This window comes from Nicotiana sylvestris, chromosome 2 (assembly GCF_000393655.2).
Source record: "Nicotiana sylvestris chromosome 2, ASM39365v2, whole genome shotgun sequence".
Classification (NCBI taxonomy): Eukaryota; Viridiplantae; Streptophyta; class Magnoliopsida; order Solanales; family Solanaceae; genus Nicotiana; species Nicotiana sylvestris.
The window spans coordinates 83,636,073-83,650,489 of record NC_091058.1 but is presented as its reverse complement, the minus strand read 5'-3'; the positions used below and the strand labels follow the sequence as shown (position 1 = coordinate 83,650,489).

The 14,417-nt window shown below is 39.2% G+C and overlaps 3 protein-coding genes across 3 annotated transcripts; all 3 read left to right on the top strand.

Moving 5' to 3' along the window:
- Positions 1 to 467: 467 nt before the first annotated feature.
- On the top strand, positions 468 to 2,493 carry LOC104214408 (peroxidase 72-like). Its single transcript, XM_009764067.2, has 4 exons — positions 468 to 1,012; positions 1,284 to 1,475; positions 1,564 to 1,729; positions 1,828 to 2,493. The coding sequence occupies exons 1-4, from the start codon at positions 788 to 790 to the stop codon at positions 2,235 to 2,237; spliced, it is 993 nt and encodes a 330-aa protein (XP_009762369.1). The 5' UTR covers positions 468 to 787; the 3' UTR covers positions 2,238 to 2,493.
- A 1,669-nt stretch (positions 2,494 to 4,162) lies between these two features.
- Positions 4,163 to 8,586, top strand: LOC138885161 (uncharacterized). The gene is made up of 7 exons (XM_070166068.1): positions 4,163 to 4,219; positions 5,595 to 6,068; positions 6,120 to 6,276; positions 6,382 to 6,644; positions 7,605 to 7,671; positions 7,919 to 8,127; positions 8,371 to 8,586. The coding sequence occupies exons 1-7, from the start codon at positions 4,163 to 4,165 to the stop codon at positions 8,584 to 8,586; spliced, it is 1,443 nt and encodes a 480-aa protein (XP_070022169.1).
- A 1,595-nt stretch (positions 8,587 to 10,181) lies between these two features.
- On the top strand, positions 10,182 to 10,571 carry LOC138885160 (secreted RxLR effector protein 161-like). The gene has a single exon (XM_070166067.1). It carries the CDS (start codon positions 10,182 to 10,184, stop codon positions 10,569 to 10,571), a length of 390 nt encoding a protein of 129 aa, XP_070022168.1.
- The last annotated feature ends 3,846 nt before the right edge of the window (positions 10,572 to 14,417 follow it).

Below are 14,417 nucleotides of genomic sequence, written 5' to 3'. Positions count from 1 at the left end.
AGGCTTGTGTAATAGGAGATGAAGAAATTCGGTCAAATAAAATTAATATTATGGAGGTCTTCTTTTGTCAACAAAGCAGGTGATTTCTGTCCCCACTTTTATCAACTCTTATGTTTCATGAATGTTTGTCATCTCTGCACCCCTCATACCAAAAGAAATCAAGGTATGTGCGGGGTTGACCAGATCAAGTCTTTCTCTCATGTTTAATTTTATACTTTCATTAAAGATTTTCTAGAACTAATTAATCTGGATTTTGGGTAGGAGAGGACGAAGCCATTCATCCATACTAATATCAAATCGATTTTACAGATGAACTTTGACAATTGTGTCCCAAGAATCATTTGTTTAAGAAGCCGATTAATTGTTTTATTCCCTTAAAGTTGGACCGCATCAACTTTACAAAATCTCGAAAATGTAGCTAAGTCAACAATTAGTAAGATTAAGAGTCATAATCAACTTTTTGTCATGCATTACAATTGAGTGGATGCTGGAAATTAACATTTACGTAGCTGGTGAATGTCCTCTAATTTTACAATCATGGACCAGATCAATCATTTACTTGTAGAACACAAGTTTAATTTGCTTCACTTGGTCAATCAAGCAGAAACATACTAATCCTAACAAAAAAGCTACCAACTCCATATGTTATTTGTGTGCCCTTTGTACCTCTTCTTTCATTGGACACACTATATACTGGTGAAACTCTATTTCAATTTCATCACAGCAAAGTTGCCTTCTTTAATATTCAAACTTCTTCAATACCAAATCTTTAAAACTTAGCTTCAAGATGGCTCAGTCCATGAGCTTCTTTTTTCTCATAGGTCTCCTTGCTTTTGCACCGCTTTGTTTCTCTGCTAAGACAAGTGGTGGTTCGCTATACCCACAATATTATTACCGATCATGCCCAAAAGCGCAAGAAATTGTCAAGTCTGTTGTTGCCAAGTCTGTTGCCAAAGAAGCTCGAATGGCTGCTTCGTTACTGAGGCTCCATTTCCATGACTGCTTTGTCAAGGTAAAACATAGCTTTGCTACTGAACCCGTTCCTAACAAACTACATCTGCCCCTGTTAACATAACAAAGTGTAACATGACCATTCGACATGGCAAAGTTCAGAATTTGGAAAAGATTTGATACGAAGTTGGAAACTTGCAGCACACTAGCATGCAAGAACGCACCTACTAAAAGTTACTTGCTATGAACAAAATACAGGCTGCTTTTTCTTTCCAATATTGATATGTATTATAAAGTTGATGGCTAATTATTTGTTTTACTATGCCATGTAGGGTTGCGATGCGTCTTTGCTTCTGGACAGCAGCAGAGGTATAGTAACAGAAAAAAGATCAAACCCCAACAGGAATTCAGCTCGTGGATTTGAAGTCATTGATGAGATTAAATCTGCACTGGAGAAGGAATGCCCTCAAACTGTATCTTGCGCTGATATCTTGGCACTTGCTGCAAGGGATTCTACTGTTTTAGTAAGTAGAGCCACTTAAAATTGATCATACAACTTTACTAGGAGGCCTAATGAAACAGAGGTAACTTTATTTTCTTTATACAATACAGGCTGGTGGACCAAACTGGGAGGTTCCATTGGGAAGAAGAGACTCCAGAAGTGCCAGTTTAAGTGGCTCCAACAATGACATTCCTTCTCCAAACAACACATTTAATACCATTCTCACTAAATTCAAGAGACAAGGTCTTGGTCTTGTTGACCTTGTCGCTTTATCTGGTAAAAACTCCTACTCTTAGACATTGCTTAATTTTTAGACAGACTAGTTTTCTCACGTGAAACCAATAGTTAATACCAATAAATCACTATCTATGCAGGGAGCCACACAATTGGAAATTCAAGATGTACCAGCTTCAGACAAAGGCTCTACAACCAATCAGGAAACAGTCAGCCAGACTCTACTCTGGATCAATCATATGCTGCTCAATTGCACAACAGGTGCCCAAGATCTGGAGGTGATCAGAACCTATTTTTCTTGGACTTTGTTTCCCCCACAAAATTTGACAACAGCTACTTCAAGAACTTGTTGGCTTCAAAGGGCCTTTTGAATTCAGACCAAGTTCTTATAACTAAGAGTCAAGCATCATTAGCCTTGGTGAAACAATATGCAGAGAACAATGCGCTTTTCTTCGAGCACTTTGCCAAGTCTATGGTTAAGATGGGGAACATTTCACCTTTGACAGGTTCCACGGGAGAGATCAGGAAAAATTGCAGGAAGATGAACTGATCTTAAAAGAGCTAGCACAACTTCCATTGCCAAAACAAAGTCAATAATTGTCCCTTTATTGATATGTTGTTATGTATCTTTCTCTTGTTCATTTGTTTTACATTCTTCTAGTTTATTCAATATTCGTCCTTGAGGATCGCATTGCTTGTGCCATCCTCATAGACAGTTATTGTTGTTCGAGGGGTACTTTAGGTTGCTTTTGTCAAAAGTGTGCTAAACAGAAATTAATGCATGGGTTCATACACATTATCTGAAACACATGGCCATCTGTTTGGAAATTGCTAATCATGAATCTATACCACTCATAGTCTTAGGGGTCGTTTGGTTGGAATAGGGCTTATGCCGGTATAAGTTATGTTGGGATAAGTTATGCTGAGATTAGTTATGCTGGGATTGTTGTTTATTCACTCATTGGTATGTTATATTGAATGACAATAGTATAATTTCTAAGAAGAAGGTATAAGTTATATCGGTGCTAATTACCCCACCCCCTATAAGGTATAAGTTATTCCGGCGTTAAAATTAACACCGAGATAACTTATACCTGGTTTGCTAACCAAACAGAATATTAAGGTGGTATTAAATTTTTATACCACCCCTATACCTTCTTATACCTCATACCAAACAACCCCTTAAAGTTTTAGCAGCCATCTCACTTTATTTTAACAGTGGAGCAATCGAATTGAACAAATAAAAGAAGCTGCAGATGCATATACTATATCAGCAGACAAACATAAATTGGTATAGAGATGAAAAAGGATACTATATACTGTGATAATCTGAAAGCATTCAACGACCAAAGAAAGAGGAGGGAGTAAATTCACTTAAATCGTTATATTTGCAGCTTCTTTTCATTTAATAGTATGCAGCTGTCGTGTTAAGAGCACAGGCCCAAGGAAAAAAAAAGGAATCAATGTAAGCAGTCTGTTTCTACTGGATCACTACTGAAAAACATGGGAATTGGATGTGAGTGGCTGAAAGATTCAACAAGAGAAAAAAAAACTCAACTCACTATATACCGTGGATCAAGATAGTGGTAGAATTTTTTATGGACTTGCACATATATGGTATTAAAAAGTGATCTGCTAAGATTTTAAAGGTAAATGGATCTATTAAATACCTTGTAAAGTATGAGGTATTATGTGTAGATATCCGAATGTAGTTTCTAATTTGATGATGAGCTAAATTAGAAAACCTTGTGCACCTAGAAACAGAAAAAGAAAGAGATGAAAAATATTAGGAATAAAAGAATCACACTCCTTTTTCTTTTTGTTGAACGAGAAACTAGAGTCAAACCTAGTAAAGATAAGAAGAAAAGACGGAGAGGCGGCTCGGCATGGAAGGAATGGGAAATCATCAAGGATGACTTCTTTGTTGGTGGAACAAAGGGCTAAATAGCGAGAGTGATTCTCTGAGCCGTCTGGATTTCCAACGCCTCGAGTAACTGATCGAGATAGAGCAAGCAGTAAACGCGGATTGCCATTTCTATTAATTGAGAAGAAACTGTGCATTAGCATAGCTCAAAGTACACTGGAAAAGCATAATTAATTTTTGTCTTGTTTGACTAAACTTCTCCAACTTTCATTTATAGGTTTACAAAACTCAATCAGTGGATTGCAATAATAAAAATTAGCGGAAGAGGTTAATATTTCTTAGTGATAGGTTATATGTGTATCCTTGTTATGTTTGATGATCTAACAAACTTATTGTTAAGAATCAGATAAAGAACCTGTTACACATCCTCATGTACTTAAGATCAACAAGTCTTCAGTCGGGGATGCGGTTTAACTCTTCAGAGTCAAAGGAACAACAGAGGGAATATATAGCTACTAATTCCCGTGGTGACGGTACAAGTTAACCCTCCATAGCTATAAAGTTGCTGCCTACACACGCAACAGTGCAAAAACAGTGCAACAATTAACTTTATGGGGAATGCCCTTTACCTAACTTGCTTGTATCATTCAAGTGATGTCACAAATGAAGTATTAACATCAAGCAAAGGAAAAACAAAACACTTGCACATTCAAGAATAATCAAGCACTCTCTCAAGTGATCAATCAATCTGGTAAGTGACTCTCAAGGGCATCAAGAATAAAGAACAACATAACAATGAACAGTTCCCTGTATCGAGTTATTGCATGTCCTTAGTTGTGTACTTTACTTGTAATTCCTACTTAGCTTAGTGAGAAGCACTGTGTAGAAAACCTTTGTAAATCATAAACCTTTGTGTTTATGTCTTGGCTAGAGTTAGTCGAATTGTAAAACCTTTGTAATAGAGTTATTAAAGTGACTTGTAATAGAGTTATTACAAGTTAGTGAGAGATTAAGAGGTTAATTTCTAGGTTACAATAGGTTGTAATTTGAATTTTGCTCAATAGTGAAGTTGAAATCCTATAAGGGTAGGTCGTGGTTTTTAATCCCCTGAGTTGGGAGTTTTCCACGTAAAACTCCATTGTGTCATTTATTTACTACAGTGTGCGTATGTTCTGTGGGAATTAATAAAGAACTTGGTTCTCTATATAGTTTGGTGGACCCTTAGCTTTATCAATTGGTATCAGAGCAAGTTCTTTCTATCAGGCTAACACCTAGAAAGGATCCTCATGGCTGCTCCGCCAAACTTCGAAGAAGGTCAATCTACCTACAAACCACCAAAATTCAACAGCCAATACTATGAATGGTGAAAGAAAAGGATGCACGACTTCATCATAGCTGAAGCAGGGGCGGATCTGCGTAGAGGAGACGAGGTGGTACGCCACCCTGACGCTAGGGTAGAATTTCTTATATATACTGGTATTTCACGAAAAAATGATTATTATGCAAAGAGTGGCACCCGGAATCACAAAGTGACCTTAGGTACCACGGTAAGATAGCCGCTTTCCATACAAGACCCGCGATCGAAGCTGTTGATAGGCAATGGATTTTTACTTTTCCCTCTCGGCCTTACTCGTTCCCTTTTTCCATTTGTTAATCTTTCTTCTCTTTTTCTTATATTCTTGTAATTTTGTTCATCTTTGTATTTCCTCTCAGTGTACAACTCCATTTTTACTATATATTAAACATTTGCTTCTTTTTGCTTTTTCTAGATCTACAATATTTTTCATTTGAATATAATTTTAATTATTTTCTTCTATTATCCATATACTGTTGTTTTCCCTTTGATTTTGAATAAAAGGACCAAACTTTTTTAGTTTGGTTATCATGTATTTTATAAAGTAAATCGAATTAATTCAAAATAAAATTGAATAAAAAATAGAAAATTAGCAAAATATACAGCCTAATTCAATCTCCTTGACTAATGGTAAATTTTAATTAAATATAATGGCACCCGTAGTCATCGAATCCTGGATCCGCCTCTAGGCTGAAGACTCAGAGCTCTGGGATATCATCAGCGATAGATCCATCGTTCCTACAAAAACCATTCGAGACCCAGCAGTGACAGTTCCTAAAGCAAGAAAGGAATACAACGATGTTGACCGCAAGGCTATAGAAAAGAACTTTCGAGCCAAGAAAATCCTCGTCTGTGGTATTGGACCAGATGAGTACAATAGAATTTCAGCATGTCAATATGCTAAGGAGATCTGGGAAGCTCTCCATACAGCTCATGAAGGGACAACACAAGTAAAGCAGTCGAAGATTGACATGCTACCCACAGAGTATGAGCTTTTCAGGATGAAGGACGATGAGTCTATTCAGGATATGCACAGTCGTTTCACATCTATCATCAATGAGCTTCACTCTCTAGGAGAGATCATCCCCAGGAAAAAACTTGTCAGGAAGATACTTAGTGTATTACCTGGTTCCTGGGAAAGCAAAGTAAATGCTATCACAGAGGCAAAGGATCTGTAGAAGCTGACCATTGATGAACTTGTTGGCAATCTGAAGACTTATGAATTGAAGAAGAAGAAGGATAATGATAGAAGAGATCCCAAAAGGGAGAAGAACCCAGTCCTCAAGACGGACAACAATGATTCAGGTGGTGAGGATGCTGATATGGCCTACCTGACAAAAAAGTTTCAGAAAATGGTTCGCAGAAATGGAGGTATTCCAAAAAGGGGCAGCTCCAGCAAGCCAAAAGGGTATGACCTATGTTATAAGTGCGGTAAGACAGGACATTTCATCAAGGATTTCCCTCTCTTCAAGTAAGATCAGTACAAACACAACACTAACAAAGCATCTAAGAGGAACTCGATTCCTGACAAACGATTCAAGAGAAAAGATGTCGCTGACAATGTTGTGAAACAAGCTCTTGCTACATGGGGAAACTCTTCCAGCGAATCTGAAGAAGATGATGATCAAGGTGACAACTCCATGATGGCAGTGGAAAGTGAAGCAGCTGAGTATGACTCAATCTTTGCCCTGATAGCAAAATCTAATGATGATGATGAAGGTGACGACGATGATGATGAGGTAAACTTTCTAGATTTTCAAAGAAATCTGAAGTCTTATTCTCCGAAAAAACTTGTGTCTTTGGCAATGTGTTAATTGATGCTTATCATAGTCTTATAAATGATAAAAATGCATTAACTGTGGAACTAGGAGAAGCAGAACATGAGAGAGATGATCTAGTAGTCATTGTAGTAGATTTAAATGAAACCATTGAGAGTTTAAAAGGGAAAAAGATGCCTTAACTGAAAAAATTGCAAACATAGAACATGAGAGAGATGATCTAGTGGTTGTTGTGGTCGATCTAAAAGATACCATTGAGTATGATAAAAAAGGAGAAAAAAGTTTTTACTGAGAAGGTTGCTAACATTGAGCATGAGAGAGATGACCTATTAGTAGTGGTTGTAGACCTAAAGGAAATAATTGAGGAACTAAGAAGGGAAAGTACGCTTGAGAACACTCAAAAAGGAAATGAAGTTGTAAGTGAGGCACACCTTAGGCTTGAGAATGAGTTAAAATCAATGAAATCTAGTTAGTGTGCTGAGCTTGAGAAAAATAGACAACTTCAAGAAGATCTAGGCAAAGTGAAGAGTGACCTAGAAAAATCTCTTAAGTGGACCTGGTCCTTTGATGCAATCACTGCTATGTATACAAACAGTGGGGGAAGCAAGTAGGGAAACAGGTTCCAAAGGGAAAAGACTCCCTACAACCCTCATAGCAAGTACGTTCTGTAACTGATAACTGGTTCTGCACTTACTGTGCTAACACTAAGCACTTTAAGGAAACCTGTAAGTCCAGGTTTCAGTCTCAACAAAAAAATAAGGGTTTTGCTGAAAAATTAACTACTGCAAGGGAACCTGGACCCTCATATAAAAACTTGTGATGCCTGCTTGAACCAAAAGAGCCCTCATTCACCCATTTCCTCATTACAAGGGCCCAAACTTGTTTGGGTTCCTAAGTCTAACTCTTGATTTTCTTGTGTAGGGAGCAGTGAAAGGGAGCATCCAACAATGGTACATGGATAGTGGCTGCTCGAAGCACATGAATGGAAGTACAAATGATTTCCTTTCACTGAAGGCCCTATAGGTAGGGGGAGTGTATCCTTTGGAAATGGCAAGAATGGATACATTTTGGGACTTGGAAGGATTGGGAAATCTCTCTCTTACTCAATGGAAAATGTGTACTATGTGAACGGGTTGAAGTACAACTTCCTGAGTGTTTCTCAAATATGTGACAAGGGAAACAAAGTGGAATTTGTATCAAAGATATGCACAGTCACTAATCTTGTGACTGGTTAGTGGTGTTAGTGGCCAAAGGATACAAAAATATCTATGTTGCTGACTTTGAATCCTTGCAAAATGGGGATCTCAGTTGTCTGACTGTTGTTGATGATGATGTTGAACTATGGCATAGAAGGCTGAGTCATGCAAGCTTTACGTTGCTACACAAATTAGTTAAGAAGGACCTGGTTCGTGGTCTGCCAAAGTCAAGCTTCAAGGATCACAAGGTGTGTGATGCATGTGTAAAATAAAAGCAAGTCAGATCCTCTTTCAAGCCCAAAAAGGAATTTAGTACCTCAAGGCCACTTAATCTCCTCCATATGGATCTATGTGGAAAAATGAGGGTGTCAAGTAGAGGAGGAAAGAAGTACATCTTCGTTATAGTGGGAGACTATTCCAGATTCACCTAGACTCTATTTCTCAGAACCAAGGATGAAACCTTTCAAGTGTTAATGGTCTTTGTGAAGAAGATCCAGGTAAAGATGAGCTATAATGTAGTATGTATCAGGTCTGACCATGGGACAAAATTTGACAATGCCAAATTCGACAAATTCTGTACTGAAAATGGCATCACTCACAATTTTTCAGCTCCAAAAACACCTCAACAAAATGATGTTGTGGAGAGGGAAAATAGAACACTTGAAGACATGGCAAGAACAATGTTGATTGACAGTAGCATTGCATAAGGTTCATGGGCAGAAGCCGTCAATACCGCATGCTACTTGGTGAACAGGTGCATGATCAGGTCCCTTCTGAACAAAACACCATATGAACTGCTGAACGGAAGGGAGCCCAAGCTGACACATTTAAGGACATTTGGCTGTAATTGTTTTGTTCTCAATAATGGTAATGAAGCACTTGGAAAATTCGATGCCAAAAGCGATGAAGGAATTTTTTTAGGCTATTCACCACAGAGCAAAGCCTACAAAGTATACAACAAAAGAACTCAATGTGTTGAGGAACACATACATGTGATCTTCAATGAATCTCATTACTCATGTGGAAAGGATTCAAATGATAAAATTGATCAAGACGGAGAACAGTCAACTGTCCCTGGTGAAGTAGTTGACATGGCAAATGGAAAGGCTGATATGATGAGCCACGTCGAGGAATCAAATGAGGATGGTGAAACCATATATCTAATTGGTGGAGAGGAACCTGGTCCCTCAATCACAACAACTGAGGCTGAGAACAGAGTTGTCAATGCTGTCCAAGGCACCCCATATGCTGAGATGAGAAGCAACCAAGAATCACAGTCAGAAATACCTGAAAGTTCTCACAATGAGATTCCGGTGTCTAACTTGAAGCACAAAAGTTCACACCCCCTTGAAAACATAATCACTCCTCTTGATTTGGGAATTTAAACCAGATCAAAGACAAGAAACTCACTTGCCTTCTCAGCCTTTTTCTCTCAAATTGAGCACAAAAATATCAAGGAAGCATTGAAAGATGCAGACTGTATTACATCTTTGCAAACAGAACTCCATCAATTTGGGAGAAATAATGTATGGAACCTGGTTCCACGACCTACTGACCGAACCGTTATGGAACCAGGTGGGTATACAGAAATAAACTTGATGAGTTTGGAAACACAACAAGAAACAAGGCAAGGCTAGTAGTTCAAGGCTACAATCAGGAAGAAGGGATTGACTATGAGGAAACTTTTGCACTAGTTGCTCGAATGGAGGCCATCAGAATCCTTGTTGCCTTTGCATCTCATATGGAATTCAAATTGTATCAAATGGATGTCAAAAGTGCATTTCTGAATGGTTTTCTAAAGGAAGAAGTCTTCGTCAAGCAACCACCTAGATTTGATAATCATGAGCATCCCGAGCATGTCTTTAAACTTGACAAGACTTTATATGGGCTAAAGCAGGCTCCTCGCGCTTAGCATGAAAGGTTGTCAAAATTTCTTTTAGAAAATGGCTTTACTAGAGGAAAAATTAACAACACCCTTTTTCTGAAGAAATGAGGGAGGAACCTACTCATTGTGCAAGTCTATGTTGATGATATTATTTTTGGAGCAACAAATGATTCTCTGTGTGAGGAATTTGCAAAACTCATGGGGAGTGAGTTTGAAATGAGCATGATGGGGGAATTGAATTTCTTCTTGGGCTTACAAGTAAAGCAAACTCCTAAGGGGACAATGATTAGTCAGCACAAGTACATCAAAGAGATGCTGAAGAGATTTGACATGGAAGGATAAAAAATCATTGATGCTCCCATTGCCACAACCACTCGTCTGGAATTGGATGAACCTGGTTCCTCTATGAATGAGACCATGTATAGAGGTATCATAGGGTCACTCCTGTACCTCATAGCAAGCAGACCAAATATTGTTTTTAGTGTGGAACTTTATGCCAGGTTTCAATCTAATCCAAAGGAATATCATTTGAAGGCAGCCAAGATAATCTTGAGATATCTCAAAGGAACACAGGACCTGGTTCTCTACTATCCCTCAGGAGACAATTTTGATTTAATTGTGTATGCTGATACTGATTACACTGGCTATCTGGTGGATAGGAAAAACACTTCTTGCATGACACATTTTCTGGGTTCATGTCTGATTTCATGGGGTACAAGAAAACAAAACTCAGTGGCCCTCTTAACTACAAAAGCTGAATATATGGCGGCTGCCTCTTACTGTGCTCAACTGCTATGGATTAAATAGTAGCTGGAAGATTTTGGTATATTTTCCGATTGCATGCCCTTACTATGTGACAATACCAATGCTCTCAACATGGCCAAGAATCCAGTTCAACATAAGAGAACAAAGTAAATTGATGTGCGACATCATTTTCTCAGAGACAATGTTGGAAAAGGGCTCATCTTCATGAAATTTTGCAGCACAGAAGATCAAATTGCAGACATCTTCACTAAAGTGCTGAGTAGAGAGCACTTTGAAAAGAATCGCTTGACACTAGGGTTGATGAAATCAAGATAAAGATCTGGTCCCTTGATGGTTGGCTACGAAAGAAATGTACATGTAAAATAGCTAAAAAGGTGTTTTCTGGCAAAGTCTAACTTATCTCTATACAGTTACAGGTAAACACGCATGATGATTACAGAGCAAATGAGTAGCAAATGCATTGCACGTTGTACAAAGGATGGGGCTTATATTTGCAAAATCTGTTAGGGAACCTGGTTCCCTTGACACAAGTTAGTAGTTCCTCTGTACTCTCATGCACAACTTTTAAACGGCTAAAATGGTGTCACGTCATTAAAATTGCCAGTTTCTCTCTTTCCCGCTTTTTGAACACAAGTGTCTCACCCTCATAAGCGACCCGACTACCCAAAATTGATACCCAATCCTAACCTGTTACCCACCCCTCTTAAATACATCCACTCATTTTCACTCTCATAACTGTTAACATCAAGAGCCAAAAATTCCCTTTTCTTTTTCCTAAACACTCTCTTCTTCTAACGAATCTCACTATACTCCACCATGTCGGAAAATCAAGAAACCTGGACTACTCCAAACATTGTCCCCACCGTGTCTTAATCCATTGAAGTACTAGTGTAGAGCCCACACTCCCTACTCCGACTAGTCCAAACCCTAACCTAGAGTCACAAGCACCCTCTATTTCCTCTCCAACCCAATCGAGTACTGGTTCTCATCAGAGTCGCAAAACTTCGACACCTGATAACTAGGGATTTTAATGCATTTTATACTCCTTTTTGCTTATGCTTTGATTAAAAATTCATACAAAATAGTCCCAAAAGGCTCACAAGTTGTGCTTGATTGCAGGTTTGATCAACAAAGTGACAAAATATTAAAGATCAGCTCAAAAAGGAGTGAAACTTGCACAAGTCCTAAGACAAGACAAAGCTCAGGCAAAACAAGCCCAGTGCGGCCGTACACCATTCTGTGTGGTCTGCACTAGGGGATTCAGAGAGGTTGACATTCAGGCACAAAGACAATACGGTTGCACTAGGTTTTGTGCGGTCCACACTGAAGTTAATGCGGCCACACTCGACTTAGTGCGGTCCGCATACCCAAGAATTAGAGAGATGCCAGTTTTGAAGTTTCAAGCCAATGCAGTCCGGAGTCCATTCTGTGCGGACCGCACTAGAAGCCTCCGCGGCTGCAGTCCATTCTGTGCGGTCCGCATTGCCCGAGTTCAGAGAGCTGTATTTTCAAGTTTAGAGCCTTAGTGCGGCCGCACACTATTTTGTGCGGTCCGCACTAACCTCGCAGGGGCATTTTTGTCTAGAATTTTCAGCTTAGTATAAATAGCTTCTTTTTCCATTTTTAGGTATCAGATATTGTAATTAAGTAGCTGCACTCGTGGGTTCGAGATTCTTAGCTATTTTGGGCAATTTTATCTACTTTTTGTCATTGAATCTTGTTATTTAGCTTAGCAATTAATTAATATGAGTTGTTCTTCATCTATTTCTTGTTTTTCTTCTTCAATTATGAGTAGCTAGACCCATAAGCTAGGGTTGTGGCTCAACTCTAGTATGGGTAATTGATGAGTCTTGTATTTTAGGGCTAAATTGACTATGGTTATTTGATATTTGGGCCAATTTCATGGTTAATTGTTGAATTAGTGGTTGCAAACACTAGTTTGTATTTAGTTAACTTGGGCTCTCCTTGAGAAAGAGAGCCTAAGTCTCCGAAATTGGTCCAACAAGAAATTAGGGCGTACTCAAGAGATTAATAGTCCCAATTAAAGGGTTAAACCTCGAGAAAGTAATACCCGACTTGAACCTTAGTTGCTTGTGCAAATTTGCATACCCAATTGGTCTTGAGAAAGTCAATTCGGGTAAAATCATTCGAACCACCGAGAGATGTAGAGTGGGTAAATTCGCTCAACGGTTATATCATACTCCCCAACTATGTCAATTGTGCCTTAGATTCAAGTACCCGTCAATTAACCACCTAGGCGAAAGTCACTACCCTAGTGCCTTTTAAACCATTTGAACAACCCATAGCATTAACTTTTAGCTTAATCTAGTTGCATTTACCATTTGTAGTTTGATAATAATAGAAGTAAAACGAAAACCCCAAAAAATGATTAGAAGTGTAATTTGGAACACATATGTGATCCTCTAGATAGATACTCGATTCCAAATTCTAGCTCTCTATAGAAATTGATCCTGACCCTAAATCGGGTAAAAGATGCTCCGACCCTCTCTCGCTACTCAATAGTAGTGCGGAGTAGGCCGCAATTACTTTTTGGCGCCATTGCCGGGGAGCTAACTGTTTTGGCTATCTATTTAGTTAGTTTTGTGTATTGTTCTTCTTTCCTTCTTTGTTACTAACTTGTTTGTCTCACAACTCAGGTACTAAATGGCAACGAACAACGCTAATGACCCTCTTGGAAATGTGATTGCGGGGGAGGAGGTAGATGATGTCGGAGAAGATGAGGTGCCTCTTGTACCTCAAGGACAACGTAGAGGCCGTCAGGCTAATGCTAATGTGAATGACAATATTCCAGACTCTCCTCCGCACCCTCCAAGAGTGGCTCCCAGAGTACTTCCGAACCAGGGCTATGCGAGTGCTATTGTCCCACCCCGAATCTGGGCGGGCAGTTTTCAGATAACCAATATGATGTTGACCTTACTTGAGCAGCGTGGGTATTTCACGGCGCTGCAAATCAAAATTCCTACAAACATCTCAAGGGTTCATGCATACATGTTGGGGGAGCAAGCAGGCGAATGTGTCCGAGGATGCTCTTAGGTTGAGGCTTTTCCCATTCTCATTTCGAGGGAAAGCATTGGATTGGCTCGAGTGACTTCCCAACCATTCCATCACATCTTGGGATGAGTTGGCGGATAAGTTCATTGCTAAATTTTCTCACCAAGGCATATGGCGACATTGCGTGACGAGATATTGGCTTTCAAGCAAGAGCCCCCGGAACCTTTGCATGAGATTTGGGAGCGCTATAGAACAATGGTGAAGGAATGCCTCAACAATGATATGACCGAGGCTATGATACAACAAACCTTCTACCGGGGCATCAATACAACAAATCAATGTATAGTGAACCAACTTGCTGGGGGAAACTTTATGAAGCTGTCGTATGATGAGGCATGTGATATACTTGATGAGATGGCTGACACTTCTTCTGCATAGCAAAGTAGAGCCAATGTGCCTTAGGGTGACCCCACGGTTATTCATTTGCACAAGGAATTACATGATCATGGTCAGGCTATAGTGGAGTTGACAACTACTATGAACCAATAGGCAAAGACACAGTTACAACAAGTCCAAAATCCTCGCCAAATGAATGCCATGGAGGGTGTCAATATGCTTGTCAACAAAAGAAGGCAACAAAACCAAGGGAGTTCTGAGCAATTTGATGATGACTGTGATGAATTTCAAAATGATGGTTATGATGACCAAAGTGAAGAGGTTCAATATGTAAATAACTATCAAGGCCAACGGGGCAACTCTTCCAACCAACAACAGTGGAGACCTCAAGGCAATTGGGGAAACCAACAACAAAACAGTGGCAGTTGGGGCAACCAACAACAAAATAGTGGTAATTGGGGGAATAACAACCAAAATAAC